Source organism: Seriola dumerili, unplaced genomic scaffold (genome assembly GCF_002260705.1).
Source record: "Seriola dumerili isolate Sdu_G_001 unplaced genomic scaffold, Sdu_1.0 BDQW01000025.1, whole genome shotgun sequence".
In the NCBI taxonomy this organism is placed as follows: Eukaryota; Metazoa; Chordata; class Actinopteri; order Carangiformes; family Carangidae; genus Seriola; species Seriola dumerili.
This window is the reverse complement of record NW_019174280.1, coordinates 18,962,251-18,982,577: the sequence shown is the minus strand read 5'-3', so window position 1 is coordinate 18,982,577 and position 20,327 is coordinate 18,962,251. Positions and strand designations below refer to the sequence as shown.

At 41.2% G+C, this 20,327-nt stretch overlaps 1 protein-coding gene and 1 long non-coding RNA gene across 2 annotated transcripts in view; both read left to right on the top strand.

Moving 5' to 3' along the window:
- Positions 1-20,327, top strand: part of LOC111237092 (nesprin-1-like) — a 72,961-nt gene that overhangs the window by 39,088 nt on the left and 13,546 nt on the right. The window contains exons 53-72 of the mRNA XM_022766062.1: positions 509-708; positions 1,605-1,737; positions 2,031-2,213; positions 2,921-3,070; positions 3,505-3,627; positions 4,409-4,564; positions 5,418-5,588; positions 5,906-6,039; positions 6,566-6,761; positions 7,382-7,564; positions 7,730-7,843; positions 7,989-8,143; positions 8,456-8,603; positions 8,981-9,075; positions 10,124-10,355; positions 11,111-11,308; positions 12,208-12,315; positions 13,337-13,492; positions 15,907-16,065; positions 16,900-17,066. Coding sequence (XP_022621783.1) covers positions 509-708; positions 1,605-1,737; positions 2,031-2,213; positions 2,921-3,070; positions 3,505-3,627; positions 4,409-4,564; positions 5,418-5,588; positions 5,906-6,039; positions 6,566-6,761; positions 7,382-7,564; positions 7,730-7,843; positions 7,989-8,143; positions 8,456-8,603; positions 8,981-9,075; positions 10,124-10,355; positions 11,111-11,308; positions 12,208-12,315; positions 13,337-13,492; positions 15,907-16,065; positions 16,900-17,066 — 3,161 coding nt within the window. The remainder of the gene's footprint in view (positions 1-508; positions 709-1,604; positions 1,738-2,030; positions 2,214-2,920; positions 3,071-3,504; positions 3,628-4,408; positions 4,565-5,417; positions 5,589-5,905; positions 6,040-6,565; positions 6,762-7,381; positions 7,565-7,729; positions 7,844-7,988; positions 8,144-8,455; positions 8,604-8,980; positions 9,076-10,123; positions 10,356-11,110; positions 11,309-12,207; positions 12,316-13,336; positions 13,493-15,906; positions 16,066-16,899; positions 17,067-20,327) is intronic.
- Positions 3,493-5,496, top strand: LOC111237552. The gene is made up of 4 exons (XR_002665773.1): positions 3,493-3,627; positions 4,158-4,314; positions 4,409-4,564; positions 5,418-5,496. It is a non-coding gene; the product is annotated as an uncharacterized LOC111237552 (long non-coding RNA).

The following is a 20,327-nucleotide window of genomic DNA, read 5'->3' as shown; positions in this document are numbered from 1 at the left end:
GACAATGCTGCTGAGTGTCTCGGTTCATCTGTCAGGTGTTGGCAGATTAATAGAGGCCCGGTCCTCCCTGTCACCTCCAGACACAATATAGGAGCAGCTTTTCTTCTTTTAGACCACTTCGCCTGTTTTTAAAGTCTTATTTTTGATAGTATCAATAGACAGTCTGATGGTGTGGATTGGATTTGATGGGGCAAGTATGTATGTAGAGAGATGAAGGGGACCTGTTGCCACAGCAGTAGATGGGTTAGATGGCACAATTCATTGATACAGAGGCAGGGTGATAATGTTGTTGTGTACTTTATTACTTTGCAGCCATTGTCTGAGTCTTCTTTTCATTTTATACCTTTCTTTATTGTATATATGTTTCTCTCTCCTCTTTAACACCTCATCTTCCCCACAGTACATCACATTTGCTCCATGCTCTCTTCAAATGTTGGTGTGGTAGATGCTTATTAACTTGTAGTTTGATGTAAGCTTCACATAAGCACCATTTCCCCCTGTCACTCAGCAAACACTGGTCCAGCTGGATGAGAGCAGAGCAGCTTTAGGACTGCTCCTGGATCAGTGTAAGGTGCTGCAGACAGAGCCGGTGTTTGCTGCCTCAGTCGGCCTGGCAGGAGGTGCTCTGGAGCTGCGATGGAGGAGTGCCTTCAGGCGGACAGAGCAAGAGATCCGACGCTGCAGAGACATCCAGGACGTCCGTGCCAGGTGGGACAGGCTCAGAAATACTGACGTGTAACTTCTGCTAAAAACAAAACCAGATTATTGTGCTCTAGAAGTCTTTATTATCTATGAGTGGAAGCCAGGCATGTTTAATTATTGCCTGACCAGACTGATAAATGTTCTCGTCTGGAACAACCACATCAGCGATTTTTCATGGATCCAAAATAAAAATACCACGCCAAAGTCTTTCTTTATTCCAGCGGCAAAGCTATTGGACATCCAGCACTAGCTGATATTCCACAATGTCTCAGGTCCTACAATGTGTCTTATTTGAGGTGTGACATATTGAGTCTTGTATTCATTAATATGAATGGTAACATACAATATAGTCATACTTGTATGACTACAGTGTTACCTGGAGGTCGCATGTCGTGTGTAATGACTGCACAGGTCATCAGTGTTAATTTGTTTTGTTTTTTAATTCCTTGAGGATGTGAAGTGTGTAGAGTATATTTTGACAAAAAGATGAATCTTATCTTATCTTATTAGCCTTATCTTACTACAGGCTATTAGGTTTTAATCTTGTCCAGATTTATCCCACCTGAAAAACAGATGTGAGTTAAATTCCTAAATTCATCCTTCATGAGATTCCTGTTTACAGCAGCCTTTCAACACTCTGTTGTTCACATAAAACTGCTTCAAATGCGCAAACAAAAAATATGAACGTGTTCATTGAACGCGTTAATGCACAACACTGCCAATATGGTTATATGTGGTTACAACCATGGCATCAGAGCAGACGAAAAACACATGCCACTCATCATCTACAGTCTTGTTCGCTAGTATTGGACCTGAACCTCAGTATTTACTTCACTTTGTATGAAGGAGCAGTCACGTTCTGCCCCACTGGATGAGCTATGTTTCTCTAATCCTCCCCACAGATTCCAGACAGACTTCACCTTGGTCAGTAATTGGCTGGTTGGTGCCAATAAACACCTGAAGACTTGGTCAGACCTGGCAGACACCACAGACCTGAACCAGGAGTGTGTTCACAAAAGTCTGTTCAAGCTGCTGGTAAGACTTCTGTATCTCCTCATTACCTTTCCATACAACTAAAACATAAGGTTGTTATAACATAAATAACATCCCAAACAAAAAAGAGGCAGTCTGGTGTTTTCAATGTTGTACCTGTTATTAGCTTTAGTTGTGAACAATGATCAACAAAAGCTCACATCTACACAGCCTCAAACTACGATGAAGTAACACCACAGTACTAAACACTAAAATTAAAACAGTTCATATCACATCCACTGTACTGAACTACGTCCTGACATTGGTTAACCTCCAACCATGACTCTGTCCCCAAGGACTTATCCATGGAGGTGGAGGCCATGTCGGTGCAGAGGGCGTCGGTTTCTAGGGAAGCCACGCAGCTTCTCCACCTGAGGGAAGCTGACTGTCCCGGGCTGAGAGCTCAGATCGCCCAGCTGGAGGTCCGCTGGAGCCAGCTCACCTCAGAAGTGTCCAGGCTACAAGAGCAGCTACACCAGGTGCAGCATTTTGCAAAGAGTTTTTAACACTAAATATGAGAGTTTTAAATATACCGTAACTGCACTGCAGCCGTGAGACAAATAGTTATATTGTTGTATATTTATCTTAAACACACGATGCGATGCTCTTAATGCTCTCAAGTCTGCGTCACCTACCAGTTCTGTGGCATTGTCAGTGCTTCTGTTTCTCCAAATTTCCATCACACGCCCCATAAACTCTGAACATTACAACTTTCCAGTTCTTCATGAATTAACAATCAATGGTCCAAGTGCTGTTGGTTTTCAAAAATAATTAGGTATTGAGAAATACCTTCTGGTAACGGGAGTGCAGACTTCACTACAACCCTGTTTGAAATCATTTTTTCGGGGTGATTGAGGATAGGGAGGAAATTTACAAAGGAGGATTAATTTTTCCTCTCCATTTATCACCAGTGAATGGAACCAGATATTCTAATGATTAAGCTAGTGTTGGTCAGGTTTGGCAGAGGGTTTGTTTTGATGTCATACACTTTGGCAATCACTTCAGGAGAGAATGAAAAGATCTTATCAGAAATATTTCATCATTTGGACAAGCACAAAAGTCAGATGGTAACAAATTGGATGTTTATTGTCTAACTACCGAGGAGGATAAATTAAATTAAATAATTTTTTTAAAACCCATCAAAGTCAGAACTGAAAGGTCTTCTCTGTTGCCTTGTGTCTGTTAGAAGCTGCTGGCTGGATGGCCACCGGTGGAGTTGCTGTGTGACCTGGAGGACTGGCTGAAGAAACTGGAGACTCGACTGAGCCAGGAGAAAGAAACGGTTCTCAAGGCCAAAGATGCTGCTCAGATCACTGAAGTCCTGCTACACTACAAGGTACATGTACCTCCACTATTTACTCTTTCCTTCTGTGCATCTCTCCCTCTCTCTCTTTAATCAGAGATTCTGTTCAAGTGGTTATTTCAACTTCAAGACACTTTTATTCAGATTTATTTATTCCAACAACTCAAGTTGGTTCATGTCAAGATAATTACCTGGGCAATGATGAAAGAAATTTTGCAAATACATATACACTCCCTTACTGACTATCCTTGATGAAAAACATGGGTTTGGAAAAGAAAAATGTGAGTTGTCAGATACTAAGTAAGTATAGACCTCCATCCTTAGCAGAGAGAAAAGTATTTTCTTACTGTTGTCATCTAAAAACTCTACTTTCATATTAATGTCTTCTTTATATATATAATATCCTTTTCCAGGAGTTAAAGGCAGGTATTGCAAGCGGCCAGCTCCTCCTCGATTTCCTGTGCCAGTCTGGGCCTCAGGCGGTGGGAGCAGACATCCAAGCTCTCCGATCTGAACGAACAATGTTTGCAGAGACACTTGGTGCCCTTAGACACCAGTGGCTGCACCTCCAGAGGCAGCTGGAGAGCCAGGTCAGTGTCTCAGCTGCCGTCACACAATAAAACACGACTACCTATAGAATCTAAGATTAAATGAGCCAGGTCTAATATTTTTATTAAACTATATTGAACTAGCAAGGAAGGTGTATACAAACAGATAGGGATTTGTTTTCTACATTGGGGCAATGCTAACTGGCTAATGAGAGAGACATATCTGTGAAATGTAGTGAAAGAGAGCTGATCTCACAAAAAAAAGTTAGGTGGCTCAGATCTGAACCTGAAAGTATTTCCATGCAACCAAGTCAGAGGCTCCAGAGGAAGTCTTTTCTTGTTGATGTATTGTCATCAAATGTTCAAATGTGTTGTATCAGCACAAATGTTGGCTGATGGTTCATATTGTTACTGGAACCCATCAATCAAAGCATCAACATAAATCCATTTATGCCTTGTTTAACTCTCCAAATGGACCAAGAAGAAGTGTAATTTTCCAGTTCTGTCTGTTGTTTTTACACATGAATGAGACACCGTTTGGCTTTGCCCCCCCCCCCCCCCCCCCCCCTCAGATTCAATGGAGCTGAACAGATGCAGCACACTTGTGCAGCCAGAGAAAGGCGGTTACAGCATCTTCATGGGTGGATAGAGCAGCAGAAAAAGCAACTGAGTCAGTGGGAACAACCGACCAGTCAAACTGTCGCTCGTAAGGCCCTGCTAGAGTGGGAGGTACAGTAACAGGAAGCAAGCAAAGGTGTATGTTCGTACTGTTTGTGCTGCTGCTGTCGTCAGATGTGACACTTTGCTCTGTTTCGTCTTCCAGGCTGTTGTAGGCAGAGTGAAGGGGGTGGCTGCAGCTTTGCAGGAGTTGAAAGCCACACGAGCTCATGCTGAAAAGGAAGAGGAGCACCCCTGTGATATCACGTTCTGGAACCAGGCAGAGAGTGTCAGTCATGCCTGTGAGGATCTTAGTCAACAGGTAAAAATAAATCTGCTGCTGCAATCAGAAATGGGGTAAATGAGTTCCCCAGCAAGTGAATTAAAGCATTACTTGTTACAGTAAGTTATTATAAGCTGTAGATCCAGTGCTAAGCAGACGATGAGACATATTGTAGCCACATACTGCACCTGAAACAGCAAATTGTCTGATATATTGTAAATGTGTTTATTAAGAGGTTGTGGCTCCTTGATAGGATTGTGAAAATATAGAACCATCCTGTTGTTGTTCCATGCTTGTACTTGCATACAAGTACATTGCCTTGTGTTATAGCTATACTAATCGGTATCAATGTTTTTATATGAACAATGGCTTAAATGAAGCTTGCAATGTTGAATCCACGGAGAGTTATCTCCTGACTCTGAGAACTGAGAACTTTTCTGGTTCACTGCTCTGGTTCACTGTACCTTGTTTCTAGCCGCTGCAGTCACCCGTTTTCAGTGGAAAAGCTCTGATAAACCCACTGTTAGCTATCTACCCAGCACCAAACAGCACGCGGACAAAGTTGGCCACTAGCTGATGAACATAGCGGAACAACTCCCAAGCTAAAGACCCCTCAGAAGAGAGAGTTTTTGATTTTAAAATCTCCAGGTCTCCAGAAACGTGGCAACTGTTTGCTAACACTTTAGTCATATCAACTTGATAGGGCTGTAATGGTGCTAGTCAACAATGGATGATTGTTTTATTATTGTTTTTATGTCTTTTAAATAAAACCAACAGGAGAATGCTTAATTCCGGCAAATACGAAACCTGTACCTTTTTACAAATATTGAATAGTGCTCCGGAAATCTGCATTAAACATCCTCATCCAGTTTCTCTCTGCTAATTTTTTCAGATGGAAGCTCTGAGACCAGCTCTACAACAGACTGTCACAGAGTGGAGTTGTTTTGACAGAGATCTGAGGGAGGTTACTCTGCACACCAGTAGGGTGCGCTGTGCTCTGCAGCATCAGCAAGCGCCTGTGTTCTCACTGAAGCAGGCAGAAGGACACGCGGAACACCTCCAGGTGAGTAGAAGCATTGACCATCACATCTCGTACATATGCGTACATAAAGCTTTTACAGTTACAAAAATCATATCTAAATAAATAATAAACTCTAAAGGGCTCGGCGGCTTTTAAACTACAAACAGAAGTGTTTTGGTAGAGCCAGCTGTGACTGTGTGAAGTTAAAAGCCCATCCAGCTAGTTGTGACAGATTCAGTGAAGTGGAAGTACATGGATGTCAAGTGCTCAGTTCTTCTCAGTCCCTAAACATAGGTTTTGGGGAAGTAAATGCATCTCTAAAGAGGGAATATGAAAGAACTGTGTTTTCCATCACACAGCAACTCCAGGGGAATGCTGGGAAAGGAGAAGCGCTCTGGGCGACTGTGGAAAAATCATTCCAGAGTCTCATGAAGACTCTTCATCGTGGAGCAGCGCAGGCACTAAGTGACCAAATGGAAGGAGAGCGGAAACGGTCAGTAGCACAAATTACAAGAGTATAGAGTGAATCAAATACAAACGTTACAGACATCATTGCTATCCAGTGAAAACCACTTATCTCCAAATCAGGTGAAAGAAATTCTCCTACTTTTAAGCTTAATTTAACATTTGATTGTCTGAAAACACAACTCTGAAAACGGGGCTGTGTCTCATATATACATGTTCTCACGTAGCCCAAAATAAAATATCTATTACACTGTATATATTACTACCACCTTTGTAAGCTATTTCATGTCCACTTATGGAAACATCAGCATCAGGAAAGTAAAAATAATACAATATATTGTGCGCTGCTTCAGAACAGAAGCCCTTGTTTGTGGTAGGAATCTACAACCCCTGAGTGCTTGTGAATTTAACATACTGTAGGTTTCTGGATTTTTAGACAGACATGTTTACAGATTGCAAACAATTTCAATCAAATCATGTGATACAAGTAGAACTGTAGCCTCACTGTTTCCAGATAAACATTATAGAGTACTAATGTAATATGGCCATGTCAGGTGGAAGGACGTGGTGCAGGAGCTAAAGGACGTGCACGTGAAGACCGGAGAGACACTGTCCCTTTGGCAGGAGTACAGTCGTCTCTCTGATAACTGCTCCCTGCACCTGCAACAGCTGTGGCTTCAGTGGGAGGAGCTGTCGACTTCTTCACCATCACCTGTGCAGGACACGCAGACCATGGTTGACTCAGTGGAGGTGAGTTCAGTAAAGTAAGAACATATTCTACTGGTGATCACTACATTGATGTCATGTGTTTATTCAGGGTTCACAAACATCTAAGAATCTGATGTATGAAGGAGATGAATCAGAACTCACTTCTGGCATTGCTGAAGGTCACTTAGAGAAATTCCCTGCTTGACTCATCCTGTTCCTGGTGCTTTTCTCAGTCACTGGTCTCCCATTCTTTGAAAGCAACAGGCAGCGTGCGCTCATAGGCAGAAATATCAGCAGTGGTCCTTCCTGTGTCTGCACACCTAATGTGTTGTTCTTATGCTCAGTCCAGATGCTCCATTATGTGCTGTTTTTGCTCATTCATGCAACAAAACACAAAGTTTCCATCCATGTCTTTTTTTTTTTTTTTTTTTCCCATTTGTGCCATTTTCAAAAGTACACAAGAAGATCTATTTTGGGATAGCTGAATCAAACCATTTGTTGAAAAGAAGAAAAAAAGCAAAGAGAAAAAGATGCATTGATGAAAACAGTTGGAAAGATGATGATAATGAAAGTCAGTTTATTGTAAACCAGCGGTGCTCACAGTAGAAACAGTAAATAGACCAATTGTTATTGATTATATTATCTAATTTTCTTCACTCCAGAAGATGCAGGTTGTTGCTGAGGGCTTGCAAAGCAGTGTGGGAGATGTACTGGAGGCTTCCAAGCCTCTTATGAGACAGCTAGGACCTCCTTCTGCAAATTTAATCCAATCACAGACCAGACTGCTGTCACGTGACGTCCTGCTCCTCTGCCAGGCAATGTCAGGGAAAAAGAAAAGTCTTCAGGTAAGAAAATTTCAAAATATCAACTGAATTTTTGCAGCAATAAGCTCAGACATGGTGGTTTTAACTGCAAAGACCAGTCTGTCTGATATTTGGTTCAGACATGAACTAACCAGAGATTAGAGATGTCAAATCCATTAAGTCAGTTACATTTCTGTCTGTGTGCAGGATGATGGTGAGGAGCAGAAACGATTTCATACTTGCCTGCAGACCCTTGAAAAGCAGACACAGAACATACAAAACAAACTGAGGGCTGGTGTAAATGACAAAGACTCTGTGAAGGTTGGTCTGAATCCCTGTTACTTCACATGAATGAGCTTCTCTGTACATGTTTTAAATTCAAAGCACCCGGGTCATACAAGACCTTTTGACTGTGGGATCTCAAACTAAAAACGTGCTTCATTTTTAATATTTCTTGGATGTGTAGCAGGTTCTCCTGGAGCTCAGTGATCTGTTTCCGTCACTGGTTGACGTCAGGGAGACGAGCGGCTATTTGACCCTGAACAACCAGGAGAGGGAGAGACTGCACACGCTCAGCAGGGAGTGGATCGAAAGCATGACTCACATATCTGACAGGAACAGGTGACAAAGCTTAGATCTAAAATTAATAAATGTTAGTTCAGAAAGTGTAGAGATGTTTTTGTCACTGAATGCAGAGCTGTAATCGAGATTTATTTTTCTGCAGAATTAAAAAGTGTTTGTAAAAGTAAATGTTTTTAAGGGCTACCACTGAGATTCATATCAACTTTTAAGATAGATGCACTTAAAAGCTTGTAACATCTAATTAAAGTAGTTTGTCTCCACAAAAGACAACATTCATCATGAAAGATGCTTCAAGGCTTTAGTAGTTTACTGTGTATTCTCTGTATGTGAAAGTCGTACGTTGTTTTCCAGAGAGCTGCAGGCTGAGCGTCAGGGTTCCCAGACCTTTCAGGAGAAGTATAAGAACCTGATGCTCATAAAGGAGAAACTTGTTGAGGAATCGATGTCTAAAAAACCTCTAAGTCTCTCCTGCCTCCAAGAGATGCTGACTGCCCATCAGGTACGGTACAATGACCAGGTTCTCTGCATTTCTTTCATTTCAGAGACATTACTGAGATTTGTATGTAACATACAGAAACCAGCCTCTGAATAGCATCAAGACACATCAAGAGCTAGGGCTCTTTGTGGATAATTCTTTGTTGATAAAGCCTTTCCCTCCCCTACATCTACAGATGAACTCTAGATAAACAGTTTATCTGTACACTGCCCATGTGTTAGTGAAATATTTGGCAATTAAGGTTTGGGGAAGCTAAATTAATGACCTCATCAGCACAAATGCTTGTCTCATGTATCAGTGTGGTTATATAGCAGGACATCTGGCAGATCACTGATTCCCATCGTGTTCTCTCCCCCTGCTGTTATCACTTATTGCTACAGAGGCTTCAGGCTGAAATAATTACTGGACACCAGCTTCTGCGGAGTCTCCTCAGTGATGCAGTCAAGTCCATGGAAAAAGAAACAGGAGAGAAAAGGTACATGTGAGTTATGGAATATTTCTGTACAAAAGGGCTGTACAAGAATATTTCAAATGTATAGTAACAGGCTTTATAGAGCTTTTAGATTGTGAATACTCATTAATCCTACATGTGCAGCAATGAGACAACTTCCTCCTTTCAGCCCAGACAAATAGTTTCTTATTGGTTAGACATGATTCACTAAATATATACATTTTGACATGTGACACATCATGGTCATATAGTTCCAGTTGTAGGGGGGTGTCAGTACTCTTGTGTATCCACCATATGTGGATTGATAAAATCTTCGACTCATCAACTCACTTTATTTATGGTAAAACTAGCAGGTATCATATTGGCACCAGTATTTAAAAACGTACTCAGCTCTGTCTGCGCTCCATACTCGAGGGAAATTGTGGTAAGTCTTCAGTGAGTGGGTTTGTAGGCTTGTATTTCTTAAGACTGTACCATCTAATAAAAGTTATCAGAGTTGAGGTTTTCCAGCTGCGTTTTTATTAGTAACACATGGTGAGTGCACACTGACACACAACAATGTGCAGTGTGTGCAGGTGTTTCCTGCCCTGGAACGGCTAGATTTCTCTTTCCTTAATGCAATCTTTAAATCATTATTTTTTACAGTGTTTGGAAAGCTCTTTAAAGTTTTACAGGTTTCCAAATGAAAGTTCCCTCTGCTGAAACTGCTACTGAAGGTTTTAAGAGTGTCTTAAAATTCTGCTGATTTTGTGTCGTCGTAGCAATTGCCTGTGAATGACCTATGACAGATTCATTTATGTTTCTCCTTTTTAGTTTATTACTTCTGCCAGTTTATGTCTGTTACTTTGCAAAGAAAATGTATTATGCTAAATTTAATTATGCAAAACCACCATCATCGCCATCAGTGTTTTTTTTTTTTTTTTTTCCCAACCCCTTTTTATTTTAAATTCTTTACATGTTTTCCGATGGGTGTCAACACGTTTGACGAACGTTTACAGCAATACTGTTTTTCTCCAAAGAGAACACATGATGACATAATGACATATGACCCTCTTGTGTTGCTTCTGTACAGATCTGAGCTCGTGGCACAAGTGGCCAGTGTGAAGGAGAGCTGGTTCAGTGCCGTTGCTCTGGCTTGTCAGCGCAGGTCCTTGGTAAAAGAACAGCTCAGACAACGGAGAATCTACCACCATGGCCTGAAACATCTGTGGAAGCTGCTGACGGACGTTGACCCTCTGCTGCCCCCTGCTGGCCCTGCTCTCTGTACACTGCAGCGATTGGGAAGCTGCGCGGATGAATACCAGGTTAGCATAGATGTCATCAAGTGCTCTTTTTATTATATATATTTATTTGTTGTTTTATTATCAGAACTTTTCTGTGAATACAAATTAAAGCAAAAGAGCAAAAGATAAAATTACAGCACATAAATGGTAGAAACACACACACAAAAACTGAAAGTGCTAAACAGAATGTCTTAAAAATCCAAATTCAGTCACTCACTTCTAACCTCGCGGTTGTTTCTTTGAGCAGGGAATATTTGTTCAGGGAACTGACTCAAAAACTGCAGCTTTTCTATCTAATTGATGGAGAACATTTCAGCCACGCACCTTTGAAACAGCGGACAGGACTATTTCCAGTCCAGTACAATTGACTTGTTGATTGACTGATCGATCCAGGCAGGACCAATTAAAAAGTACCAGTCACCCTTCCAGTGTGTGACAGAATTACAGTGCATGTAATACATGTCTGTAATGGTGTTTGTGACTGATCTCATGTAATCTGGCCTTGAATAGTGTAATCTGTGAACAAATCTGAATGAAAGGTTCTTTTAACTGGAGCTGGTGGTATTGATAGTTTTCAGTCAATACCACATTTCCTACAATATAAATAGAAAAGAAAAACATGGAACTTCATTTGCACTGGAGGAGAAACCCTTGTCCTCTGGTGAAAGTCTCATTTCTTTACAGAAATAGCACTTGTGACAAATTTGTTTTATTAATGTGTAAATGCTACAAATCGCCAATTTAAAGACAAGCCTCTCTCCCCATGTTTGTCCCAGTGTGTCGAAGAGGCTTTGGGTCTGCGGTCCACCGTCTACAACCAGACGCTGGAGGCTGGCAAACATTTGTGTGAAACCATGACGGAGTCTGAGTGTCAGAGTCGACTGCAGTCAGAGCTCCAGGCCGTAGAGGAGGCCTGGAAACAAACCAGCTCACTGCTGGGCAGGAGAAGAGACCTGGTTAATGCAACTCTTCAGGTAACAGAACATATTCATTTTTATTTTTTAATTTTTCATACAATGTAATCAGATGAATACATACAAGCCCAATAAACCTACAATCTTAAGCTTGACATGACCTATATCCAGGACCTGATCTTACCCCAGTACAAACACACACAGGAGCTGGTGTGTTGCCCTGGCACTGAGCTGCTGCCCAGAGGGATCAAAGAGCGGCTCAAATCTATCTATGATCCACATCCAGACACAGCTTGTTATCAGTGTCTATCCCTTTTTCATTCCATCACTGCTACGCTGCAGTGCTGATATATTGTGCAGTATGATAAGGATTAACGCTATAAATTGCCGGGCTGATATTTTGCTTGTATACTAGCTGTGCGTGATCACTGAGGTCTTTCCTGCTTTATGAGCTGTGTTAATTACAGCACAACGTCTGAATGTTTTGGTGTCCGGAGAGGTCAGGGAAAGTTGTGTTAACCCCTTTAAGCTAAACAGGATCTGACCCGGGGGAAAGGAAAACATGGAAAAAATCACACAGAGAGTCGCGTTAAAGCACAAACTACAACTGACAGCGAGAGACTAACTTGGTCATCAAGTATATATATGTATGTGTTTTTAACTCTGCTGTTTATTTTTAGCTGCTTTGATTGCAAAGTGCGACACTGATAAACAGGGAGTGTATTAAAGAGATTTAATAAATAATAATTTTAAAATTTAGCAACCAATTCAATGGTCTTTTTAACATTTGAATGAATTTGTTCCACCAAGCATTTTACTTTTCCTCTGTGTTGATTGAACTTCTGAAAAGTTTTGACTTTTCGTGCTTAAACGAAACGATTGACCGATCACATTGAGTCAGATGTGTGTTAGACTTGGAGATGTCAGAAGTGTGTGTCTGTGTCCTGCTGTGTGTTTAGAAGTGGTCTCAGTGTCAGGACGGGATGACCAACATCATGTCAGAGCTGGATGAGGTGAAGACCAAGATGAATCAGCAGCTGCCTGAAAGACCAGAGAAGCTCATCCAGGTAATTAGAACATGGTTGGTGTGTCTGTGAGTGTATTAAAAAATCTGTTCATGAATAATATGTAGTAATTTTTATTATGTTGATAGATTCATAAAGTTTAAAAATAAGATGTGGTTTGCTGTGTCTCCTACCATCTTCCTACTTCACATCTTATTGAAAAAGTAGATAAAACCACATTGTGCACCTGTAGCAGATATTCTATTAGCTTGCACAAAACTACCAGATCATCACTTTTAAAATGATTCAAGTGGCTAAAAGGGTAGAGGCCATGAGAGATGTGTTCCAGTGTGGGCAAGACAGCAAAACAGCATTCAGACCTTCATGTTAGGGTCAGCTCGCCAGACCTTATCATCTACCTGAAGACCAAAGAAACTCTCCTAAAACTTTTTGTCTTAATAGAGCAGGACTTTAAGTTTCTACAGAAGCCTGATAATTGCTGTCTAAAACACAAAATTACTTCTGGGAATCTAGACTTTTGTGTCTGAAAAACAGGCACAGACGGTGACTGACGGCGTTGGCTGCGTAACCTTTTATAATAACAGATTTGTCATGGTTTTGGATGGAAGCTTGCAAAGGAACGATGAAAAATATTTGTTTTTTCATAAAGTTAATTCAGTGAAAATGTATTATTGTTCAGTGTTTATGACGGTAACACATAAAATTCTCATATTAGACCCAATACCATTCACCAGCATGAATCCGTTGGAGGAGAACCTGACTGGTCAGCCACTCTGAATACTGGCAAAAGTTTCCCCACCCCTCAACTCCATCAGTAGCTACCCCCCATCCCACCAGAGTGCCTCTGAGTTTACCCCCCTTTCCCTTATTTATACACCCCCATGCTTTCACTCCCCTCCCCCTTCCTACCCCTTCTACCCTCCCCCTGTCCCGTCCACAGCCCTTTAATCTGGATGGTCAGAGCGAACGCGAGCAAGGGAGAGAAGTGTGTACTCACAGTTTGTATATGGCCGTCTGACCGCGTGTTTAAGTGTGTGTGTGCGTGTATGTGTGTGTTATGCAGGAGGCAGAACTCTCTCTGCAGCGTTTGGCCAGTGGATTGAGGGAACTGGGCACCATGAAGACAGACCTGTCCCAGTACATCACGGCCGGTGACTCGGCTCTGCTGGAGCAGCAGCTGGAACAACTCCACGGTCAATGGGAAGAGCTGTGTATGAAGGTGAGAACAGACACACGGAAACACACAAATATATATATATATAGAGAGAGAGACAGAGAGAAGGGGAGAGAGAGACAGAGGCAGTAAAAAGAGCCAGAGGAAGTTAGAGATTGAGGATGGTGCAGGTGGAGAGGGAGCTCTGGGAGAGAGGGAGAGAAGGAGGGAAAAATTGCTACCAGTGGTTTCTTGGCAGTGACCAGCAGCACAAAGCCTGTGCACCACTGGGGCTGAACACACACACACACACACACACACACACACACACACACACACACACACACACACATTTGTTTGAGAAAAGAGCCAGCATGTGCGAGTTCATGGAGGGAAAACTACAACATCTTGCCCTCTTGTTAATACTTAAGTAACTTGCCTCACTACAGGTCAAATTAATCTTTTTTTCTTAACATGTCCTCTTAAAAAAAAAAAAAAAAAATGGAGCTTGTTCTGCTTTTATCAGCGACCAGTGTTTTAAGGGTTTTAATTTGCTCCTGACTCAGACTCACTTTTCAAGCTAAGCAATCACATGAAACTCTCCAACAGAACAGGCTGTTAATTCTGTAACTGCATTATTGGTTTAAGTAGCTCCACTCTATACACACACAGGCTCAAATTCCTACAGTTAAGTCTTTTGGCTTAATCATAAATGCACTCTTGTTCTTGAGAGAAACAACAGTAATGACATACTTGGGACATTTTCTTCTATTATTAGGGTTATGGGATCATTTGCACTTGTGCTAATTGGGTCCTCAGTTTGCCTGGCTGCTTCCACCTGCCTCCCATCTTGGCAGGAGTTACTGGGATTCACAGATGCAGACAGGATGCCCAATCATTGGTTTTCTTTTGATGTTTTGGCTCATCCCAACCCCTAAATTCCTCTTATATGTATAGTTAAATGTATAGTTGGGGTTTGAGGGTTCAGAATACTATTGAATATATGCTGGAAAGTAATTACTAGAAATAAGTCAGATCAGTTGAGAAAGCAGAGGCTAATTTCTGCTATTTGATCACACATAAGATTTTTCATCCCCATTCATTCCTGACATGGCCGGGGGCCATGGATCTGCGCCACAGCAGTTTTCCTCTGCATAGTTAACAGGTTGTAGGTGGGGGAAGCCACTGGAATGGGTCCGATGAGCAGATGGCCTGGCTGGTCTAAAGGGATTCAGGGGACAGGCTCTATTGTTCCTGGGGAAGCACAAAGTCCTCACAGGGTGACTGCAGCTCACAATGCTCCCTAAATTCTCCAGAGTCCAAAGGGCCCAGCAGTGTTAGTACATTAAAACCAAAGCAGGGCTCATTTAAATCAAATAAATGCCACTGAGCAGTAAAATATAGCTGGTTCAAACATGCCCTGTGGGCTGGTTAAGTCCTTTTAACCTCAAAAAGATCATCAGCCCCCCCTCAGCTATGTAATGGGGTATTTTCATGGCATTAAGCTGCCATTTGGAAAATGGACTTTGTTAATTTTATCAAATAGCCAGAATCTCTTGGGGATTTTTCTCAATTCAGTCGATTACTGGTTGGGATTAAATGTTCCTGCTGCTTCGGTGTAGTGAGAGAAAACACCACCATGATATTCACCGGGTATATCATACATATTTTTTATACTTATAAAAATAAAGTTCTTTTAAAAATCCTTAAGTGATTTTCTTGCACACGTGGACCGTCGTGTATGAGTTGAGTTGGGTCACTGGGTTTCCTGGACACATACCAGGAATTATCATAACAAATAACCCTCTTCCAGAGTGGACTGACATTTGTCAAAAAGACTGACACAGCTGTTTTGAAGCTTTTGTTTCATGTTAAACAGTTAAACATCTTTTTTGCTTGCAGTTATTCCCAACATGTCTGTAGTAAATTTGGCAAAGAAGCACGATAATTCAATTCAGTTCAATATCTTTATTGTCATTGTACAAGTTACAGGTACAAGAAAATGAATTATTAAAGCTCAGGTTCCAGGTGGGTTTAATTATATTTGATGACGCTGTAAAAAATAATGGTAAATATAGAATGTGCTGTGCATCTATTCAAACCCACAGAAGAGAAATCTACTTCACCTTTCAGGTAACAGAGCCTTTGGACTGATTGGACTCTGCTTTGTGATTGGACTGTCAATGTCCAATCACATTCAGGTGTAAAAACAGGGTCAAAATGTGTACTTGTAACTTCAGTGTAACATAGTGTGGGACGTTTGAGTGCTGATTTTTTACAAGCATTTTCTTCTTTGTATCTGTACACAGATGTTCACTAAATCACTTCTTCTATATAGTTTGGAATTATTTGTGAACATCACTTATTGACCCTAATCTGAGCCCGTAGTTATGTGTTCTGACACTTCACTCATATTTTTAAAATTTGTCTCGAAAGTTACCTAATGCCAGTGTTGCCACCTTGACTCCTGTCCTTTCCAGGTATCCTTGCGCAGGCAGGAAATCGCAGACCGCCTCAACGCCTGGACCATCTTCAACGACAAGAACAAGGAGTTCTGTGATTGGCTGACTCAGATGGAGAACAAGGTGTGCCACAGTGGAGATCTGAGCATCGAGGAAATGGTGGAGAAACTGAAGAAGGTACAAAATCTTGGAAAACTTAATATCTTCTTCATGTGTCTCAAAAACAGATACATGTTATTGACTCCATCTGATATTTTGTCTCACCAAGGATCTTCTGAGAATATTGTTTTTGAGTATTTTTCTATAAACTCATATAGTATGTGAGGACATACTGCTGATTAGAGTGACACTACTTTTTGAAATTCATTTTGGTGAAATTGAACTGAACATTCAAATACTACAGCTGAATTGCAGCTCATGTTGCAGGTCTGATGTCACTTGGATCCTCCAGAATGCACATTATAAAACTTCCCAGTCCCTGATTCAGGGAAATGGATGGCACTCATGTAGGGCATGGTTAAAATCCATACATGAGCAACATGCATTATGCTGTTTATGACAGATGGTGTCCTGGAGTGGAATGGCTGTGTGGCCTTTGTTCGCACACAACAGTTGTCCTTTCAGTGACTGAAAGCCTTTTGTACCTTCCTGTCTCACCATGAAGCTTGCTGATTTGGTAAACAAGATGATAATTGGTTTGACCGTTGCAGGATCACTGTCTGTTTTGGGCCGTTTGATGAGATGAGAAAATTAGAGGCTCGTGGTAGTGTTTTTAAATTATTTAGAGAGCTGAAAATGGCACTTCCTGGTGATAGCTGACTGCTCCAGGACATGGAAACAGGTGTTTGACCTGTTTGTTGAATGAATTGGACATTCAGAAATAGAACTGTGTTTTGAAATGTCCATATGAAACCCATTCATTTTAGTATAAAACAGAAATACATACAAAAATCCATAGAGCCAGATATGATGTATGAAGCAGTACAGTCTTATCATGCCGTGTCTCCACAGGACTGCATGGAGGAAATCAACTTGTTCAGTGAGAATAAAAGCCACCTGAAGCAGTTGGGTGAGCAGCTGCTGTTAGCCAGCGATGAGGCCAAGCAGACCCAGGTCCGCGGCTCAATGCAGGAGGTGAACCAGCGCTGGCACAACCTCTTCCACCACATCGAAGCCAGGTGAGAGCAGCCACAGCTGTCACAGAACCTGCAAAGAAGGATTTGTTGACCCACTAATGTGTATATTTGTGTAGTTGTATCAATTTGCAAAAGACACAAAAGGACAGCAAACAATAATGGCAAATATTGAATGTGTAAACCAAGTGTCTAAGTGTGCACCAGCACCTTTCACAGCAAAGTCACTCGACATTAAAAAAGCATAATTAAGGACTGATGGGCTTTAACAGGGGGCCTGTAATTAAACAATAGCTCTAATGCAGAACCATCCACCTGCTGTTCTGTGGCCCTGCAGCTGTCAGGAATACATGGCTCCTAATGTACAGACTGAAGGGGTTAAACCGTTGTGATGATAAACAGTTGCTGCCCCCGAATCCACCCCCCCGACCCCCCCCGACAGATGGACAGTCCTGTGGAAGAGCAGGAGATACAGACTTCACTCCTAGCCCTGCACACCCGACCTACCCCCACCACCACGAAAAAATAAAAGCCATGCTTGAGTCTCAGACAGAACCATATGTCCCCATGTCCGACAACCCCTCCCTTTTTCTAGTCCGTCAGAGTGGGATGATGCGAGTGAGGGTGGGTGGGGTAGTGTAGAAGGGGAGGTGTCTGTCGGCATGCATTAAACACTGATACTCAAAGTGTGAGGTCTCCTTAGAGACTGCATGAACAGATTTGAGGGGGCTTGATCCCATCCAGGCAAGATGTTGAATAATGTAACCCTGAATTCATGATGGAGTACCATTCCTCCACCTCTCTGAAGTTGCTTGTGTTGCTGTTCGAGGAGAAATTGTAACCCACTTATTACAACCCGGGTCTGCTGTGGCATTTGTTAGGCTGATATATTTCACTCACAAGTGGCGAAGAACGAAGTAGGCTGACACCTTTCTGTGGCTCTGTTACCATGTTTACATTACACAGTGAATCTATTCAATGTTAATATAAAAATAGCGAATCTAGATGTTCTTTTTAAAAATTCAACATTATAAACAAGATTAAAAAAAGTGGACTCTGTTTGCCTGAAAGTAGGGCTGCACAATTAATCCAAATATAATATAAATCCCAATATGGCCAAGTGCAATATCTAAATCGCAGGAGCTGTCATTTTTTTGATAAAGGTAAAATGGGACACAACATTGTTTTGTATTATTAGCATCATAAGCATGGTGGTGTTTGTTTGGTACAAAAACCAACAAAAATCACATCATCATTTTACATTTTTTTTCCTGTGAAAATTAAAGGTAAAAACTGAAATTATGACTCATATCACAATCACAATATCTGCCGAGATAATCGCAATATGATTTATTTTTTTCAGCCCTACTTAAAAGTATGGCAGCTCTTCATTCATGTTGCATTCAATAGATTTTTTGATAGAGATGGAAGCTGCTACAGAAGGATCGGGATACATCCATTACAGTAAAGTAAAATACGTGTTCTGTAATGTATAGCCTTCTTATGACACTGTAACTCTAAGCATGAAACTGAAAAAGCACATGTACAGTAAAGAGCCACATAATTAGAGTGACAAGAGTAAATGTCAGTTGAAGTTTTGTCTGTGAATAACTTTGAGCCCCCCTGTGATCAGCTGCACTTTCCTCTTCATCCTCCAACTATTTTTCCTCACTTCTCCTCCTGCTCTTTTCTGCTCCGTTTTCTCCATCCTTTCTGCTCTTGTCCTTTTTCCTCAGCGAGGACCCCTGACTGGGTTTTGTGTCTTTGTTTGGCCTCTGCATGAAGCTGCTGGCCTTTGTTAGGCTGTCAGAGGTAGAGAGGGAGTGAAAGGGAGACAGAGACAATTTAGCTGACTGGGATGGTTTTATCTACAGAGGGGACGACTATGTGCTGGACAGAATTTACAGTGACTGTATTATGTCTTCATTACACGCCCATAAACATGAGGCCACATAAACTGCACACACAAACTCCCACTGTCTAATACTGTACATTAATCCTGAACTTTGTCAAGGGATCATTTGAATTTTCATACTCTTGGTGTTAACGCACCAACAACAACAACAACAACAACATCAACAGTTTTAATCATTTAATTTTAAGAAGATTTATGTTTTTTTCTACAAATTCCTCATTTTCATTTGATAAAAGACAGTCAGGCACATTTATAACTGAGTCTACATAAATACATACGGACAGAATCTGTCTGAGTAGTCGACACCAAATTTAAATATTTCAGGAGTTTTTGATACTTGTTGCTACAGACCTGAAGCGTTGGAGCCGAGACTAATCTCTAGTGTTTGTTTGAAAATTTTGCGTGATGTCACACAAATACCTGAATTTTGGACCAAAATGTAACTTTTGTGATACCTTACCATGAAGAATAAGAATATCTTCCCACAAAATTCGCTTTAGCCATGCTAATGGTGTGGCTCAGGTTGGTCTGTCGGTAGGTCCACCCCTTTGGTCTATACTAAAGTATCTCAAAAACTATTGGATGGATTGGCATGAAATTTTACACAGACATTCATGGTCTCCACAGGATGAATCCTGCTGACTTTGGTAATCCTCTGACTTTTCCAATAGCACCATCAGAAGGATTAGATTTGAATTTGCCCAATATATTCTGGTTTATCACCAAATACCCGCAAAACTAATGACATTCACATTTGCCTCAGTTGTACTTTGTTAAATTGTCATTAGCAGATGTTATCATGATAACATGCTAAACTGAGATAGTGCACCTGCTAAACCGTGTGCATTGTCATTGTGAGCATGTTTGCGATCTGTTGTTATCAGACATCACAGCCTCACAGAGCCTTCATTTCACAAAAGAAGCCAAAGGTCTCACCTGTTAAATGTAAATAAACACAACCAGCTGTACAAGAACTTTATGTATATAAAGATATAAATTTAGTCTAAAATCAGCAAAAATGTGATTCAGTTGGGAGCTTTTTTATGTAAATGTAGGTAAAGACAAGTATGAATCTGAGCTGTAGAAGCACATGAGGCCTGATGCATTAGGGACACATTCAGGCTGGAAAGAAAAAAAAAACTCATCACTAACCAGTGATTTAACCTTCTTCAAGACTGTACATGAACTCACCAAATCTCTTCCAAATCCAACCATCCAAAATGACAAATATCTCCACCTTTTGAACATATAAAACTTCAGCCGGATCTCATAAGAATAGAACTAAAAAACCTCTCACTCATGCAAACACTCACTTATCTATAGTTGTCCCGATGTCTGGCATCTGTTGGGACCCTTTCATGCCTTCCTCAGCCTGCCACTTACACTCACAG